Source organism: Halichoeres trimaculatus, unplaced genomic scaffold (assembly GCF_033239565.1).
Source record: "Halichoeres trimaculatus isolate MK-OKI-2021-1 unplaced genomic scaffold, fHalTri1.1 fHalTri1_scaffold_23, whole genome shotgun sequence".
Taxonomy (NCBI): Eukaryota; Metazoa; Chordata; class Actinopteri; order Labriformes; family Labridae; genus Halichoeres; species Halichoeres trimaculatus.
In genome coordinates, this window is record NW_027437201.1 from 23,912,756 (window position 1) to 23,932,500 (window position 19,745).

A 19,745-nucleotide genomic window follows, 5' to 3' on the forward strand; every position below is an offset into this window, starting at 1 on the left:
CTGTTTGTTTACAGCCGTGGGATTGTACCGCTGGTATGAGTCCAGAGTCTACGCCACAGAGAGGAGAGCCCTAGCCCCCCCCCCCCCCCCCCCACCACCCTCCCCCCACAATAAATCACTTAGCTGTAATTGCTGCAGCGTTACACGCTTCATTGGAAAAGTTAAACCATTAAACGACAAACGCTGTTAGAGGAGACGCACAGAGGAGGCCCCGAGCTGTAAGGTAGCCACTGTTCAAACCCCCCACCCACACACACACACTCTCACACACACACACACACACACACACACACACACACACACACACACACACACACACACACACAGATGGAGAGGCTGACAGCAGCTCAGTAAGGTAAGAACCACCTGTCTTTGGAGGGTTTATGGAGGACAACATGGAGACTGATGGAGGGGAACGTTTCTGTGTGTTTGTGTGTGTGTGTGTGTGTGTGTGTGTGTGTGTGTGTGGGCAGGGGTCTGAGAAGGAAGGGGGGCTCATTTAGGTCTTGGTAGCACAGACCCAGACACAAACAAAGACCCAGTCTGATCCACAGCATCGCACACACTGAAGCTGTTTCTACATCACGTTTTCATCTGAGTCACTGAGCAGGAACTCAGAATCAGGAAGTCTTTTTGGAAACCCTGGACTCTGAAGTGAAAAGGGAGCAGTTTGCTTGTTCCCAGCTCTAAGTTATAAAGTAAACTTCTTAAAGTTCAGGATTCATGTTTTCAAACGCCCCGTTTTCTTTAAAGAGACACTTTATACATTAAAGTCAGTGAATGCAGCGACCACACGATGAAAACCTCTGTTTGCTTCTGTGTGCGCTCCTCACGGCATCAGAGAGATCAATAAACACTTCACACAAACACACACACCTGGAAAAAGAGTGTGTGTGTGTGTGTGAGCTCTTTGTGTTGAAGAACAATAAATCAAGCTGTCGTCTTTCGCCTGGAGTTACAGTCTGAGTGACGCTCGACATGAAGGAGAGGAGGCGCAGCAGCTAGCGTTAGCTGACGCCCTCGCCTTCCCTGAAGGTTTCTCCTCACAGGCACAGACATCAAAAACACGCCGTGACACTTTCCTCCCACGGCTGAGGAGGAGTTTGGCCCCAGCTGAAGGAGGCGCTGCTTAGAGGAGTACCAGCCTGAGTAACGCAGACAAACATCAGAGTTAGTGGAGACAAAGCAGCCTCCCTGGCGTACTCACAGTGCGGACTCTCCTTGGCGCCGGCCTTCAGCAGCAGCTTGGCGATGGGCGTGTTGTTGGTCATGATGGCGATGTCCAGCGGCGTCAGGCCCTGGCTGTTGGGCGTGTTCAGGTCAAGCTCCTCCGCCGAGAACTGGTAGAGGAGGATCTGCACCGTGTCCAGGTCCTGCTGCTCCACCGCCTCGAAGATACAGTCACTGCCCTGCATCGTCTGCGTAGAAACACACACACACACACACACTCAGCTCAGAGACTTCCTGAAACTGAAGCAGAGACGTCTTCCTGTGAAGTCACAGCTGGAGGACGGTGAGACAGACCGCAGCAGGACGCTCTGACTCTGACGAAAATTGAATTAGGGAAATGTCAGCAGGCTCTGACATCATTTGTCAGCTAACGTTGAATCGATCAGTCGTTGCAGGACTCGTCCATGAATCTTCCTCCTGGTCCGAGCACAGCAACAGGAAGCTCCCAGAACAGATGATATAACGTAGGTTAAACCCGTTCACCTGTCACAGGTGGAGCAGTGGAGAGGAGAAGTCGGAGCTCTCTGCGGGGTCACCTGGACATGTGAAGACAGCAGCTCTGTTTGAAGCTCTGCTCATATATCATGAAAGGGACGAGTATAGATCAGTGATCAGTCAGTGACCTCTGAGTGCTCGTCCAGGTAACCTCTGTCCACAACTACAAAGACTCCCTCACACACTCACACACACACACACACACACACACACACACACACACAGGTGTCAGGTGTGTTATCTGCTCCTCTACAACCACTTAAAGATTCATGTCTCTATCCACAGATCTGATAACGTTCCTGCAAAATAATCTACAGAAACACTGTAGTGAGCATGCCAGGCCTGTAGGTGGAGCTATAACTGTCTAATCCAGAAGCAGCTTTTGGTAGATCTCCTCTGAAGTAGAGTTGATCATCTGGTGTGTTGGTGAATGCTCAGAGCAGAAGTGGAGCAACAGATGCTCATTTAGTTAAAGACAGTCACAGATTCAGCAGATTGAGCAGAACAAGCTCAACACGGGAGATCACCACCATCGTAACTGAAAACGCCAACTTACTGTTTAAACGGCAACGGTAGCTTCAGCATTTCAGGAAAATCCACTCTGAAGTCCGTTTTTAAAAGTTTGCATTTTAGGTTTGGCAAAAATGTTTTTGTGGAAACGAGCGGCAACAAAACTTTTGCGTTTCATCCTAAAACTGTTGTCGTGTAAACTCTGCAGTCCGTGACGTTTGGAGAGTCTGTGCAGTAGAGACAGTGAGGGATTCTGGGAGAATCTGAGTAGAGCTGGGTGACAAAAATAATATATTTATCTTTTTTTAGAGAGTCTAATCACTTCTTGACTCTACCTCCTGACATATTTTACAATCTCTGAAAAAAATACATGAGAACGTCAGCTGTCAATCATCGTTAAACGTTACGTTAAACCTCGTTTTTAACCTCGTATAACTAATGAAAACAAAACTCTTCTGAAAAAAGAGGACTTGGATACAAGACAGCCAAATGATATCTTCAAATCACCACAACAATCAGACGTGAGAAACATTTCTACCAGGTGGATTAATTTGTTAAAGTTTGACCACAGCCCATCTGGAATGACTGGGGAGATAGATTCTTTGACCTATACTGCAGCCAGCCACCAGGGGGAGCAGTTTTTGTGGAGACCTCACTTCGAGCCGAGCAAGATGACGTCCATTTTTTTTACAGTCTATGATTCTAACACAAAAACAGACTCTTATTTTGAAATCTGGAGGAAGTATTTCTGATCTTTAGTCCCTAAATGGTTTTAATAAAAGTGCTTCCTCTCCGTCCATCACTCACTTTTCATCCTCCTCTTCCTCATCCCTCTACCTCTCTCCTTCATGTCTTCTGTTGTGACTGTCACACACACACACACACACACACACACACACACACATACATACACTGTGACCTGTAACACCGTCGTTATGAATCTGACGATGTCAGTGAGGAGTGCGAGCTCTCGATGCTCTTCATCCTTCAGAGCGATCACGCCATCAGCTGATCATGGATCATCAGGACCAGAGTCTAGGACCAGCAGAGCGAGGACGGTCTGACTCCTCGATGTAACTGGAAGCAGCAGCTTTCAGATCGAATCAGAGACGTGACGACGACAGGAAGTGATGCGTTCAGAGTCTGGAGACGCGGGTGTTAACAGGATTAGAGGAACCAAACCAGATCTTCATTGATCCCTCTGAGTCAGACATGTTCACGCTGAGTCCACATCACGACATCATGAAGGACAGGTTCAAAATGTTCACAGCAGACTGCCAGCAGGTGGCGATAGAGGAAGACTGTGTGCATGCATCACCAGACTCACCGAGGCTTTCCGCAGCCGGTCGGTCTTGCTGAAGAAGTAGGTGTCCTCGAAGGAGGAGGTGCTCCCTCTCAGCTTCTCCGACAGGTTCCTGTAGAGACGCTTGGCGGCGCTCGGGGAGGCGGGGCCACCGGGACACTTCCTGGTCTGAGACAACTGCAGGTTCTGCATCTGCTGGGTCATGACTACCGGGAGGCGTCTGCTGCAAGAGAAAGAGGCGAGGAAGAAGAGTTAGCTGAGGAAGGAGGGAAACCTGCGGAGGGGGAATGACGCTGTTTGTTTATCTCTGAGTTTGAATATCTGCGGTGAAAGCCTGGGTTAAAGTGGACATATCATGCTTGTTCCTCCTTTTCACTATGCCAGACTAGGATGCCTGTAAAGCATTTCTGCCCTCAGTACAAGTCATTTAGTTCCTTCATTGCCCCACAATAGTGTTCTCAATATCCTCATTTTAGGCCATTCTGAAGATCTCGTTGAAACGCTCCGTTTGGAGAATGACCTCCAGTAACCTCGCAACGTCACAGCCCTTTGTGCTCTGATTGGTCAGTTCTATCAGAGGGGCGGAGGGGGTAGAGCCAGGGGGCGGTTTTTGCAGCATGGCAGTCTTTACAAAATCGCCACATTGAATGGAGCAGACTGAGCGAGTTTGCTGTTTGCCAAAACTTCAGCGTAAGGCATTGATAGCACTAATAAAATGTCAGAGTGTAGGATACGTCCTTTTGTATTGGACCCCGAGTCAGACCCGGACGGTTCTGCAGCTCAGGAGGAAGAAAATCCACCTGGACACGGATCATCTCAGGACGCTTCAGTGTGGTGAGTCAAAGCGGTACTGTAACATGTATAGTTTATACGTGGAAATATAGGCAGACTTCACCAATAAACTATTTCTATAACAGGGCTCCATCCTGCTCCTTCACTTTTCTCTGTCTGTTTTATCCATCATGCTGAAAGTGTCGTCTAAAGATCGCATTATTGTGGTCCAGGTTCACAGTGCATGTCAGAACAAGCATGCAAATATCACAGTCTCACAAGTATTACCACGTCTGCTAAAACTACAGTGTTTTAACTGCTAATTCACTATGTAAAGCCGAGCTGCTCAGCAGAGCAGAGTCCCTGCATCCAGCACTCAGTCAGTCGGCTCTTGGTGGGTGTATCCCTCGTTGGTGGTTGTGTGACTAACTGACATCACAGAGGAGGAGCTGCTTTATCAGATTACTCCAATAAAAAGAAAGGATCCTCGTGTCGTCATGAAGGTCGAAATCTCGTGGCCAACTGGCAATGACCTATTTTCAGAGGCATCAGAAAAAATACAATATCTCCTTTTTTGAAAATTCAGGGGGTGAAAGGTCTTGTTTTCAAATGTATTATATTATATGTAAGTATTAAATCAGGGATCAGCATGATATGTCCCCTTTAACAACATCTTGTGATGATGTGCAGTGCGGCACTCAGCCTCAGCACCGTCTCTGTGAGCTTCATCAAACCATCGACTCCCTCAGAGCGAGGAATAAAAACCAGGCTGAGCTAATGACTCGTCTCTGTCACAAACCATCGCTTCGTTCTGTCTGAGGGGCACAGCTGACCCTCGCCATCGCCCCCGCTCTGCTCGGTCTCTACATCACGCTTGGAGAATTTCAGCTCATCAGTGAAATGACAAGACTGTGAACAGAGTGGACAGTGGGAGCTCTGATGGCGAGAAGCTGTTGATGTGATCTGTTATGATCAGACAACCGGAGCGAGAGCAGAGACGATTCATGGAGGGAAAAACGATGAAGCATCTTCTTTCTTTAATCTCCAGCTCGCTCTTTGTACTCATCACTAATGACCAGCTGATCCACTTCCTGTCTTTATTTCTCAAACGTTCGCCATCACTGAACACATCTGCACTGCACATCTTTGCATTTTTTGGAAATATTTCAACCACAGCATTAGTTATGTTAACATGGAGCTCTATGGAGACTGACTCACTCCTGGGGGCAGCCTCTAGTGGACGTTCAGGGAGCTGCAGTTTTAGGGACTTGAATTCTGGATCCTGTCTTTGTTCTTTGTGAGAAATAAAAACAGGTCATTTCTGGTCACAGGCTCTAACACACACACACTCGCACTCTAACACACACACTGATTATGTTAATTCTTTGTTTCTTGGCGCGTCACACTCGTCCTGCTGCAGCTGCAGAGATCACACCTGCAGGCTGCAGTCATTTACACACTCAGATGATGATGATTGCGGCTTCAGATGATCGCTCTGCTCAGGAATCAGCGAGAGTCACGCGCTGAGGATGGCGGGCTCTCTCTCCTGCAGCGCTAACACGGCCCGACGGTGAATGGAGTCTCATTACACCCAAACACAGCTTTTCTTCTGCTCACAGACTCAATCAGACATGATACTCAGACTGTTTGAGGCTTTCATTTTCGATTTCACGTCTCCTCAGGGAGTTTCTGCCATGGCCACAAACACGCTCCTCAATTTCAAACATGTGCATCAGATTTTTCATTTTATATGAAATACTACTTTAATCTGAAAGGTTGCAAACAAAGGTTGTCATAATTGAAAATGTAGCGCCCATGATTTGTGATGTGTACCTGCAGACAGGTGTGCAGAGCATGAGCAGTAGCTCCTCAAACACCCTGAAACGAGCTCCTGAGAGCAGCGAATCTCTGCCTCAATTTGCGATAATTGGACTCAGCTCACAGATTGATCCAAATACCAATCCACGGTCCTAACGACGCCCCACCCCCACCCCAAACGCCTGCACGCTGTGTTCACTGAGCGGAGACACGGACAGGCTTCAAATGATTAAAAAAGGACAAATTGCTTTTATAATTCTGCTCCCCAGTGAATCCACAGGAGGCTTCAGGACTGAGTGTTCCTCTAAATATTAATAAAGACGAACAACAAACTCATTTTCCCTTTACAACCACTCAATATTTAACAGCTGACTCAGGGATTAAATCTGCTTCATATTAGTCCAAACGTTAGCTAATGATTAGCTCTCAGGGTTTACACAATAACTCAGGTTTGACAGAAATAAGATCCATAAAGGATTTTAATGTGTATTCATCCACTGCTTAAAATAGTCCCACATACAAGCCAGCAGCTGGTGACAAAAGAGCAACTCTCCATCTACTGTAGTGTTCACTGTGGAGGCTGCATCAGCATCTCAGGCCAGCAGGGGGCGAGAACGAGTGTTCAGTCCGTCACATCAAACACAAAAGAGCGCAGAGATCGTTGACGGTAAAAAGAAAGATTTAGGCTGTGTCCGAAATGGCATACTAACATACTACATACTACATGGTCGTTGTGTATATACTGTATACTACATACTATAAGTATGATTAGAGTGCCAACCGTTTACACTGTAGTATACTACTCAGTTTCCCATGATGCATTTCAAAACCTCCGACGACAAAAATTGGAAGCACACATAAGTCTATGGAAGCACACCAGGCTATCAAATATCTCTGTTGATTCGCCACATTTGAAAGTTTTAAGAACATTTTAGGCGAGAAAGTCATCACGCAGAAAACCAAAATGTGGTCATTTGGGCCACAAAACGCACGGATACAAATTTAATTTCGACATTTTGGACATTCTGTTAAGAGCGCCAATATGCTATCGAAGAAACTTCCGGTTGGCTCCAAAACAAGAGCCCAATTTACAAAAGCGTTAAAGAACTTAAAGGAGATAATAAAGGGTGCTTTTATTTTGAAAACGGGAAGTTCGCTAGTGGATGATTTTTAGCTAACACCGGTCTCAAGACGAATTCATCTCTCTCTACAAAAAACTAAAAAATGTTTACTGCTCGCAGACACCGAAGACGATCCGTCCGTCGCCTCAGGCACTTTATTTCTTTGTACTTACGTTTAGGTTTCCCTGTAGAGCTAAGTCCATTTTAGTTGCTTCTCATCTTGTCATCTCATTCACTATTTACGTTTATAAATGTGGGGCTCGCAATGCATTATGGGGCTTGTCAGTGCGACTAGTATGCCCACCTCCCATACTTACAATTTTTACCGATATAGTATACATCCAGGTATTTCTCGCACACACAATCTTTTCATACTATTTAATGTGAACGCACTACATACTATTTTTGACGTCACACTTAGTATGAGTAGTACGTTAGTATGACATTTCAGACACAGCCTTAGTCTTCTCTTGGTCAGCTGTCATCGTTGACATAACGCGGTCTTTGAGCTTCCTCTCTAACACCAATAGGGCGCGTGTCAGTCACGTGAGCTGAGCTGTGTCTCTGATTGGACAAACTCCTGATTTTATTATCTTTTAAACCACTGAGTAAGAAAAACCTTCACCCCTCGTTCAGAGCATGCCGATAGAGAAATTACTGTTTCAGACCTGAGCTGTCTTTGCACCAGGCTGTAAATATGTTTTTAATGCTGTTTACGTCTTTCTTTTTTGTGGCTTGGTGTGTACTTGGTTTGTGGTCGGTCTGCTTCCAGCTTCAAGAGGATTCGCCACGAAGAGCAACTTCTAGCACTTCTGATAACTGTTAACAGCTTTCTTCAATCTGAGCAGAGAGTGGATGAAGAGAAACTTCAGACAGTGAAGTTTTCATACCGAGGGGCAACAACAGCTTTAGAAAAATGAAGCGAACCAAAAAGCTGCAGCTCATGGAGAAACCTCTCCAGGCTGGAAGAAGAAAGACTGAAAACCTCTCACACACCAAGCAAAAAAAAAGACTCACACAGCTCTCAGCGGTTAAGAAGATATTAAGATCAAGAGTTTGTCCAATCAGAGACACAGCTCAGCTCATGTGACTGATGCAGCGCAAAGCCTGCGTTATGTCCAATATGGCGCCCGATCCAACAAAAGGCTTCATCACTGCTTCAGGAAAAGATGGTTGGTGTCAAGGAGTCTACGTCTATTACTTAACTTGCATAAGAGCCATTTTTCCTCAGCTCACCTGGATCAAAGTCATTCAGGAGCCACGAAATGTAGTTTATCTTCAGAAAAAAGACATGTATTAAACTCTAAACATACAAGATATCTTGTAAATATTATCAAAACAAGTTTTTTTTTTCATAAAATTGTACTTTTAAGGTCATAGTTTTTTATTTCTAATACATTAAAAAAAAGAAATATTTGGATTGTCATAAAATTTGCTAAATTTATGAAATTTTAATAAGTTGCAAAAATGTTAAAATATCAAAATGAGCAAATTAAAGAAGACATTTTTTAAATTATGCAAAAATTAGCAAAACTTTCCAAAAAATTTGGAATTCCAAATTTTGCCCAAATTTTATGTTAGCCAAAAAATAACTGAATTGCAATTTTAAAAAATGTGTTACATCTTTTTTTAATTTTAGAAATATGTTAAAAAATTGAAAAAATTTTATAAAAATAATTTAATTTGCAATAATTTGCAGAATTGAAAAAAAATCAAAAATCTAAGTAAAATTTGGAAGCTGTATTGCAAGAAGTGATGCATATTTAGTTCAACAAAATGTTAATGCATGATTTTGTTTCATGTCAATGTCTGTAATCATCAATACCCTCTGTAATAAAAAAAACAAAAATTCTTTATCTTAATAAGAAAAAATTAAAAGTTTCAAGGAGCCACTGCAAAGGAGACACACCGAGCACAGGTAAACAAACTGGTCTCTTTCCATCCCAGCTCATACACACACGTTAACAGCAGCGTTTCTCAAATCTTCCATTTTTACCATCCACACAATAAAACAGAGTTTTTACAGAGACCCACTTCAGAAGGTGGACTTCTTTCAGAGTGGGTTTGAAGAAGGTGTCAGGCAGCAGGAAAGGCGTGAAGCAAAATAAAACATGTCAACACTTCACTAGATGCGCTGGCTTATTCAGGAAATCTGTAAACATGAGCTTTGGGGCAGCAACAGCCAATCAGCATCATGATACTCAAGCTGTGTATGACTCTAGTGGACACTCAGGGAACTGCAGTTTGTAGGACTTCAGTTATTTAAGCTGGACCACAACTTAATGTTCGGCCAAAAAATCTGTGTAAGAAACACTCTCAGTGTGTGTGTGTGTGTGTGTGTGTGTGTGTGTGTGTGTGTGTGTGTGTGTGTGTGTGTGTGTGTGTGTGTGTCTCACCTGTCCAGGCTCAGAGAGGATCGTGGGACTCCCGTGTAAAACAGGGGCTTCAGGTCTTTGATCAGAGCATCTCCTGCCGACCTCTGGTTCCACCTCTGAGCCAACCTGGAGAGCCTAAAGTCCGACCTGATGCACACACACACACACACACACACACACACACACACACACGCACACACACACACAGAGGAAAAGACGGATGGATGAGCACCACAGCATGATTAATCCACGACTGAAGAATCCATCAGAGGAGCTACAAACAAAGTCCAGATCAGGTTTTTCAGGTGAGTCTCACCAGATCCTGCAAAGACTGACCCAAAAGAAGAAAACCAGGATGCAGAGAAAGTCCTCACTCCTCAGAAATCAAACAGCTGCAGTCAGTTTTTTCTTTTCATCCTCACTCTGACACGTCAAACTGTCACCAGAAACACGCCACTGTCACGTAACGGAGACAACACGGCGGTGAGAGCGTGAGTTTTAGAGACGGTTTGTAAAGCTTTCAGTCAGTCAGAGGTCTTCTTTACGACGGAGGAGTCAGCTCCTTATGACCCCGTTTGTCTCTACCTGGATCTCAGAGCCTGAGTCTGAGGAGGAGACACCTGTTGGATCCTAACGAGAGGAGAAAGTTTCTCCAAAGCTGCTGAAGTAGGCGTCAATCTGCAGAATAATTCCTCAGATTTCTGTCACCACCAGAGGACCGGAGGAGTCAGGGAGTCAGCCGGCAGTTCAGCAGCAGATCGTTCCCAGCGCGTGAGGGTTTAATCTCTCTGTCTGAAGCCTCCGGGTCCCTCTGAGCCGCCTCCGGCTGCCTGGAGCATCTCCAGTGAGGGGGGCAGAGACGCCGGCAGCCCCCCGCAGAGGATGCTCGGTCCTGGGTGTGAGAGTGACAGAGCGCCTGGTGTCCGTCTGCTCCTCGCTGTGGAGCTCCAGCTCTGATTCAACACCTGCTCCGCAGCGAGCGCATCGCAACGCACCGGCACACACTCACACACACACACACACACACTCAGCACAGATAGAGAGTGAGGCTGAATGAGTGGTTGAGAGAGGGGGGGTGGTGGTGGGGTGGTTGGGGGAGGGATGTTAAGTGTGTGTGTGTCTTTATTGAGGGGGTCTAGTGATATAAGAGACACAATTTTACCTTACAGAGCACTAACACACACACACACACACTCACACACACACACACATACACACACATACGTGGAGGAGGGGCTGCAGCCTCTTTGAAAAGACTGAGACCAGAGAAAAGAGCATCTGACCGTAATAACACATCACAACCAGGAGCTAACAACATCTGACAAATCATTGCTAAAGACAAGATAATGAAAATAAAAACAATACTAATACTAATAATAATAATAATTATAGCAACAATAATAATGATAAAAATAATAATAAAATTGATAGTAATAATATTAATAATAAAAATAATAATAGTGATGATAGTAATAATAGAAATTATAATAAAAGAATGAAAACAATAATAAAAAAACTGATAATAATAATAATTATAAAAAAAATTATGAACATAATGTTAATAATAATAATAAAAATTATAATAAAGTTATGATAATCATAATAAAAATAATGATAATAATAATGATAATAATGATAATAATAATAATAATAATGAAATTATGATAAGCATAATAATAAAAAATAATGATAATAAAAATAAAAATAATGAAAATAATAATGATGAGGATAATAATAATAATAAAAATGATAATAAAAGAATGATAACAACAATAAAAAAGATAACAAAATAATGATAATTTGAATTATATCATTATAAATAATAATATTTTAATAATTTATTTCATTATTTATTACGATTATTGTTTAGACTTTTTTCACAGATTATCCTTACAGTCCCTCAGCCTTACATCAGCATCAGCACAAAACAAATACCAGATCACTGCAGGATTCTCAGGTATCTCAGAACGACTTCACGCTCTGCTGCCACCGTGGAAAACTACCAACCCACTGACCCCCCCGACACACACACACACACTCCACTCCAAAGCTCACCACTGTAAACAGACCCTGATTACCAGCTTCAATCAGTGTCTGAGCTCCATTTGATTTTCACGTTTGTCAGAAAACTGTGGGTTTGCTCTCAAAGCTCTGTTTGATTGTTTGATGAGGTTTAATAAGGTGTTAAGGTTGATTCTGGCGCCCCCTGTGGACAAAATTAAACAGTTAATATCTTTGTCGATCTTGAACTAACCAGGAGAAAAAAATGTAATTGGTCAAACCCAGACTTCAGCATAAACTGAGAAATAAATAATGTAATTTAAAAGAGGTTTGAAGTTTGTTTTACAGAAAGTAGAGCTCACAGAAACACAGAAACAATCTTTACCAGCAACTCTTGAGGGTGATGACATGACCACTGAAAAAATCAGCAGGATCTTTCAGCTGTGTTCATTTCCTTCTAAAAACACCCTTTGTTTCTTCTCAAGTTGCAAAACATGGTGGAAAACAAACTGATTCAAACCCTGAGTTTTTATCAACACTTCCAAAACAGGAACAGTGTTTGACCTTGCAGAGTTCAGCTTTTTGTTCTCCTCTTTTAAATAAATTTCTCTGCAGCTTTTGGGACCCTGTGTGAATTCAAAGGCAGCTGGGAGAAATGATGGTGGAGCGGCTGCTGAGGCTGACAGTGTGTGCTTAAAGACTGTAATTAAAAAGATGCAGCATTTAAAGACAGCAGAGCAGCTGCTGGACTCGAGCGCTGCAGAGACTTAATGTACAACAACACTGCTGAGCTGATCAACAGACGACTCTGAAAGTCTAAAAATAAGATCAGTTTACAGGGTCCACAGAGTCCAGCCCAGACTGAGCTGGCCTTCAATCTTGCCTTCCTTCATCCTATCTGGAAACAGAGGTGTTGGTGTCCGGTGTTAGCTCCATTAGCCATATCTGTGAATACCATGATGCTACTTGGCCCTCTGGTATTCCCTGATGCTAGGCTAGCACGGCTAGCTCATCCATCATTCAAGATAGATCTGACATTCCTCTAACGGTGGTTGGAAGGACAGGTCGATGTTGCCTCCTCTTAGCTCACGGGAAACATCAGGCCTAGCACCGCTTAGCACTGGAATGCTACAGGCTGCTAATAGCTGATTTTGTATGTAAACAATGCAACCATGGTTAGATGTAGGATCCCCAAACACACACAGGAACAAAAAAAAAGTAAAAACAGCACTGCAGACAAAACCAGTTTGATGTCCATGACCCACAAATGAGACATAAAAGTGACGACAGACTCAAAACGCAAAAATGATGAAAAAGAAAAGTAAAAAAAACAGAAAAAAGGGACATATGTGCATGTGCATGTATCTTTTGCTAAGGTGGATAAACCCAAATTAGCATGTGAGAAAATGTGAGTTGTGTATGCAGGGTTGAATATTTGGCTGATGCTCTGCCTGCCTCTGGATTTAGTTTTCCACACAGGCACATGGGAAGGCAGGAAGCTCCGAGAACAGAGCCATGTCCCCAAATTTCTCTTTTACATACAGATAAATCTGTCTTTTGGACGAGTGGGTCTGAGTTCTGCTGGTTTTCACATGCAGTGTGTTTCATGTGTTTTTGAGTTTGTGTGTTCTGCAAATTTCTCCGACAGAAGATCGTTGGGACTCCCTGGATATTTGTTGATTCTTAATTTAACACCAGCAGCTAAAATTAACTCTAACCACCACCTTTGGGGATTTGGTGACATTTAGCTCACCTGGTGGAGGAGGTTCATCTGAGTTCTTTCAATACACCCTCAGTCTTCCTCATTTCCTTTAAAAAAAGAGCGAAAACTTGTAGCGTCTGTCTCTGATCTGGAAGCAGGGAACACAAAGTGGAGGAGGAAACAGTCTGCTGTTAATCTCTGAGCTCTGTGCTGACATGAGCGACGGCTGTTTCAGAAACACCAGGGTAGATTTTACACCAGAGTGCACGCTGAATATCTGCAGACGGCTCGCGGGGACAGTCGGCAGCTGTGAGCGGAGCTACAGCTGCACCGAGGGAGAGGAGGCTCAGAGTGACAGAGCACCAACAAACGTCTGTTTTCACATCACAAACATCTCCAAACAATTAATGTGCCAGCATCCCAGCATCCTCTGCAGAGCCAGCGGCGGTGGCTGCGTCTCATTGGCTCTGAGCTGCCTCAGGAACCTTGTTTCCATGGTTCCCATTGAAGAGCAACAGGTGAAGACGGGCGGCTGAGGAGGGAGGGACGCCATAAACGGCTTCTGCACTTTCAGCTTTCACACGCTGCCTTTTGTCTCCTCCTGGTTCCTCATTTCGGTTTCATCTTTTCACTCCAGCAATTTCCTCCACAGAAACACGGAGCAGAAAAGCGTCTCTGTGACAGGAGGCCATGTTTGTGTGCAAACACGGCGCCGGGCCTCTTCAGACGCTCAGCTGAAGGTTTTACATGTCTCTGTGTCCAAACATCAGCACACATCTCTTTGTGTGAGCAGTCACGACTGCAGCTCCAGCAGAAAGGAGACTTAAACACATCACAAGTCTTTAAAATGGAAGCAGATCAAGGTCAGAGGGGCTGTACGGCGCACTGTGACTCCAGGGGGCTGCTGGGAAATAAACCCGATCATGTAAGATACTCTAACTCAATCAGCTCTGCAGGAAAGTGTCGTCCTGTCGGCCACAGGTTGGATGTGTCACAGCCCAGAGCTTTGTTAGCGGGTCAGGGTCTTACAGATCTTCTGTTTGCTCTCAGTGAAGGAGGAGGAGGAGCTGTTGTCTACCAGAGGTCAAAGGTCACTACATTAGTGCTCTGCACATAGTGAGTCGTGCTGTCTATTGTAGAAGTCCTCTCTGTGTGAGCTGTTGTTGTTTGGGAACATCATGGAAACACAACACGACATCTGAAACATCTAAAACATCTAAAACACAGAAACAGTCCCAGTGCTCCCGTCAGCGATCCCCTCTGAACAAGAACTTTAATATATTAGCTCAGGAATATTGCAAGTTTCCGTCTTTGTTGTCGTCTAGGGAAATTTTAGCTTGATGATTTTTTTTTTTCTCGAAATCAACTTAAAGGTGGAGCCTGTGAGATTATCCTAAAATTAAATGTCAGCTTTTACAGGAATAATCCTGCCAAATCACCTCCCACGGCCCTCTAATTATTTGTGTCAGTGTCTGTGTCTGCCCCAACCCCCCCCCCCCCTGCCTGGATGTTGATGTTTTGGTTGAGTCGGGACGTTTCTGGGCGGAGAATAATCGTAGGTACCTCAGCGAATCACATTGTGCATGTGACTTTGCACTTGGCTCAAATTTTCACTCACTTTCAGGTTGAGGTGTGGCGCAAGTTAGCTTTCTGCTAACCGGGTATGTGTCAAATACCTGTGATTAGCTTGTGCCAACATGCTAAGTCAGGTGCACGGCTCTTTTTAATCTCTCTCACTTAGAAGCCTGATGCTACAGGTGGCTGCTGGGTTAATGAGTGTGTTCACTTAGTCACGATCAGAGGCTGTGGGTGTGTGCTGCTGCTGGCACTGAGCCAGAGCCCAGTTTGAGTGTTATGTTTACTAAAAATTAGGGTTGTCATTTTAATGCGTTAATTAGATTAATTAATTACACCGCAAATGTTATCAAAATTAACGCAGATTAATCTGGATCCCAAACCCACGGGAGGTTCAAAATACTTTTAAATGCCCGGCATTTACAAACCGTCTGTCCTGTTCAAAAGCTGTACAAAAAAGTGGTGTTCTCGTCAGATTTTCTAATTTCTGACGGTCCCTGAATGTATCACACGTGACGTCAGCAACATACTTTAAACCGGGGGGGAAAGAGTGATTTTTGTGAGACTGCCGTCCACATCCTGTTAATTCACACGTCCTTTTTTGAAAATCTGCAGAAAATCAACCGTTTGCTCAATTCTGTAAAAAACAGATAATTTTACAGTCTTTACTGCTTTAAAAAAGCCCTGAATGATCGATATTTGTCCTGTATTTAAATCTAAAGAATTCTTTGAAAATATGCTTCCATCTTCCTGGTGTCATGTTTCAGCTTGGGGCTGCTCTGCACCAATCAGCAACAGTTTGTGTGTTCAGAGCATGTTAAACTGAGAATACTTCACTTTTCTTTGATCCAAGACTTGAAAAAAGTGTTTTGTACATAGTTCCTCACAGTTTTTAGCCTTTAGCCCTGGTTCTCCTGACCTCATAGAAGTATAGAAGTTCATATTGCAGTGAAAATTGAGTCCACAGTGAGTAAAAATGTGACAGAAGCAATTTTAATGTCCTGGAATCCAAAATCTTTATTTTGGGACCTTGAGCAGAAATGAGATTAAAATGCGATTAATTAGATTAATTAATTACAAATCCTGTAATTGATTAGATTAATTTTTTTAATCACCTAACAGCACTACTAAAAAGTAATGAAAATTCCTGCATTGCCTACCTTTAAAAAAGCAGTGTTACCTCTCTCATAAATCAGGTCTATACCTTGTTTTTTTTTTTTTTTTGATTAGCAGACTAACTAGCTGTTGTTTATATAATTTACTTGACAGGAAGTCATTTGTACAGTATCAGGTTGCAATCTTCTGGCATTCACATAGACACAGACACGTGCTTGCATTTACACACACAGACAAGCTCACTCCCTACAGCGAACAGAGAGCTGGAAAACCACAACAAACATTTTCCTCCTACTCTGTGAAGATTTAAAAGGACAAAAATCAGACATCAAGGACAAAATCCTGTCCTTGATGTCTGAATGTTCCTGATGACACCTGATTGGTCGACTCTACTCAGAATACAAACAGACAGCAGCACACTTTCTACATCCTGTGGTGTTTCAGAGGTTTATTACTGCTCTGTTTCCTCTTCTGGCTGTAAAGCGTCTCCGTCAGGCGTCTGGTTATTAAAATGAAGTCACAATCTGAGCAGAACAACGGCTCGTTTCAGTGAAGTGAGGCAGATCTAACCCTCTAACACTGTGAGTGTGTGTGTGTGTGTGTGTGTGTGTGTGTGTGTGTGTGTGTGTGATGATTGGAAGCGTTATTGTTGTCCCAGCTCTCGTAATGGCTCGTCACCCTGCACACGTCAAGTCACGATTCAGCCTCTAATGATCCATACAGTGTGTGTACACGTGTGTGTGTGTGTGTGTGTGTGTGTGTGTGTGTGTGTGGGGAGCTGCACAGAGGTTATGAGTGTGTGGGAGTTTCCAGCAGCACTTTAGGGAGTGTGTGTGTATGCCTGAGTGTGTAACAGGGAGGAAATGACTTGCATCCATCATGGAGGAGCAGCCCTCTGCCTGGCTGTGATGGCGCTGTGATGGCGCTGTGATGGCGCTGTGATGGCGCTGTGATGGCGCTGTGATGGCGCGGCGGTGAGCGCAAACGTAGCTTCTGATGTTTCAGAAAACGCTCCAGTCTCAGCTCCGTCGCTCACGGCGTGTGAAGAGGCTGAATGAAGCTGACTTTAACCTCTGCTCGACTACAAACAGCCACAGAGAGGCTTTAACGTCCGTCTGTGCATCAGAGCGGTTTGCATACATTTACAGCTCTGACTCATTTTGTACTTCAGAGGCTGATGGACTGACATGTCTTCATTTCTAAGACCCAGACCTTCCCGAGACCTCGGCCTGGATTCATTCAGGATCACTCAAAGGAGCTGGAGTCACTGAATGCTGAAGCAGAGTCTTCACCATCTGGTTTTCACCTGGTTACATCACTCCGTCTTTATCTGAGACGCTGTGTGTGTGTGTGAATCCTGACCTCCATGGGACCAACCTGCTTTAAAAGAAAATAACTCAAACTAATTAAACCAGGTCAGAAAGTTTCTGCTTGATTTTCACTTTTTAAACGCCAGCGAAGCCCCAAAACAGACCCAGAGTCAGACCACATTCAGACGTCCTCCTGCTGAGGTTAACTGACCACATGTCCACGGAGCTCGTCTGATGAAAGAAAAACCACAAACAAGGATTTAAAGTGAGTTACTGCCGACAGGGAGAGACTGAAGATCGAAGGTCGAAATAAGAAAAAACATCGACAGACGATGGGCTCAGAGGAGGCAGGTCTGAGGGCCGCTATCAGGTCCTGGTCCCTGCCCATGTTAATGAGTCCGTCAGAGGGTCATTAAACCGCAAACTGACCTGAAGAGTGTGAGTCAGCACGCTGCGCTCCAACAGAACCATGACTCATCAGGAAAGATGAATAATGACTGATGATATCTGGATGAGGATGCTGATTTCCCAGAATGCACGTCGGGAATGAAACACAAACCACATTCCAGATAGTTCTCCATTCAAGCCGATCTGTGGATTTATCAATCCCATTTTTTCTGGATGCTGGAGCCGTGACGGGTCAATTCAGGGTAGGGAAGACCAAGTAGGACAGGAAGTTGTGACCAAAAACCATCTAAAAACACCCAGAGACTTTCAAAATAAAACAAACCGTTGGAAAATCAGTTCGTTTTTATCTAAAGATGTAAAAATGGTGGTGAGCTCTCAGTAACACAGGAACCACCAAACTTGGATTAATCTAACTCCTCTCTGCTCTGCTGACTGTGAACGCCTCACTGTCACTGTGAACAAAAGAACAAAACTTCCTTTTCAGACAACGACCAAGGTTAAATCTGTCAGAGAAAAACACTTTCTTCTGTTTCCCTTTGAGACAAAGATCCTGACTCTCTGAAGTTAGGATGCAGTACAGACATTTTACTAAGGAATGGGTCCCATATTCTGCAAAAATTACTTTATTAAGTCTTTTAGTGAAATGTGTGGGTCTTTGTCTTTCCTCCCAGCCACAAAATGTGATATTTAATGACAAACCTGTTCTTAGTAGAGCTTGTTAATGTAAAATCCTGACCTAAAACCAGCTGTTTGGATTTTGGGGATTTGCTGACGTCAGCGATTCCCTTTTTTGACCAATCAGGAGCAAGTTTGACCTGATTGGTCCACCAGAGCAGATACCCCCGAAACCCCCTCCCCGCCCACTCCCCTCTTTGGGAGAGAATGCCAAAGTTGAAGAGCCATCACTGCTCTGTTTTTGGCTGTAAACAGACACATAGCTCCATGCTCAAGCTTCCCATCTCAGAAGAAGACAGACTAAGTGTCTAGAGTTCATTTATCAGGAAATGTTCCAGCTACACTCAGTAAAACTGAGCATGTGTGTGCTAGTCACTTCACGGCCGACTGCTTTTCCAACTTTGGACAGTCCAACAGAGGGCTAGCGAATAGACTGGTCCTGAATCCAGGCGCATTACCAACCATCCTCCAACAAACCTGGGACCCTGGAAATGTGAGTATTTTAAATGCTGTGTGCTGTGGAGCAGATGGAAGAGCTTTTCCTCAGTGTCCCCCCTGTCTCTGTGTTAGCTTCAGGATGCTAACTTTAGCTGCAGTTAGCCTGTTGTTTTAGCCTGTAATGTTACAGTAAACCAGCTTCTCTGTTTTCTAAACATTGTGCACTCGGAGCTCGTGGCGCCGCTCTCAGTGACGTGGAAGAGCGGGGCGGTATCAGCGGTGGCTCATTTACATATGAAGGCCACGCCCACTAAATCAGAGCGTTCTGAACAGAGGGGCTATGAGAGCCTGGAAACAATGCTGCTGTGCTTGATTTATTGGCTTTTTGGACCAAAACATGTTACTACCATTTCATGAAGACATCAATGATCCAGATTAAACTGCAGGACAGGTCCGAGTCTAAATGGTTCACCAGGTGGTGCAGGATGAAAACAGAAATCAAAGACAGACTTCTGCTCTAACTCTGGCTGCAGATGTGTTTACAACATGTTGAAAATTTCACCAGATCAGGTTTTTGCAAACTTCTCCTGCTTGTTAATAATCAGTGATGTACGCTGTAGCTTTAGTCAGATCTGCATCAGGCGTCTGTGTGAATCCATGGAGGAAATCTGCACACAAACACAGCCTCAGCTCTCCTATTATCTCATAAACGTCCTGAAAAAAACCTCCGCTGACCCCCGCTCTCTGTCTCTGCTGGGATGTTTCACCGTCTCTCTGAAACCTGAAGCACTTCGCCCACATCACAGCAGACCCTTACACCTGTACCTGTTCCAGTCTGAGCGAGTGAAGAGCCTGCAGCAGGAAGTGAAGAGCACAAAGCTTTTAGAAAGAGGAGAC

The 19,745-nt window shown here is 44.2% G+C and overlaps 1 protein-coding gene across 4 annotated transcripts in view; it reads right to left on the reverse strand.

The window, feature by feature from the left end:
* ankfn1a (ankyrin repeat and fibronectin type III domain containing 1a) overlaps nt 1-19,745 on the reverse strand; it is a 91,451-nt gene that overhangs the window by 24,647 nt on the left and 47,059 nt on the right. Inside the window, exons 1-4 of one of the 4 annotated variants that reach the window (XM_074664085.1) lie at nt 9,960-10,564; nt 9,645-9,770; nt 3,563-3,761; nt 1,208-1,418 (exon numbers count right to left, since the gene is read on the reverse strand). In XM_074664085.1, coding sequence (XP_074520186.1) covers nt 1,208-1,418; nt 3,563-3,742 — 391 coding nt within the window. In that variant the 5' untranslated portion in view covers nt 3,743-3,761; nt 9,645-9,770; nt 9,960-10,564. Of the gene's footprint in view, nt 1-1,207; nt 1,419-3,562; nt 3,762-9,644; nt 9,771-9,939; nt 10,565-19,745 lie in introns of those variants that run through there. The other 3 variants (XM_074664086.1, XM_074664084.1, XM_074664087.1) reach the window with 3 other exon arrangements.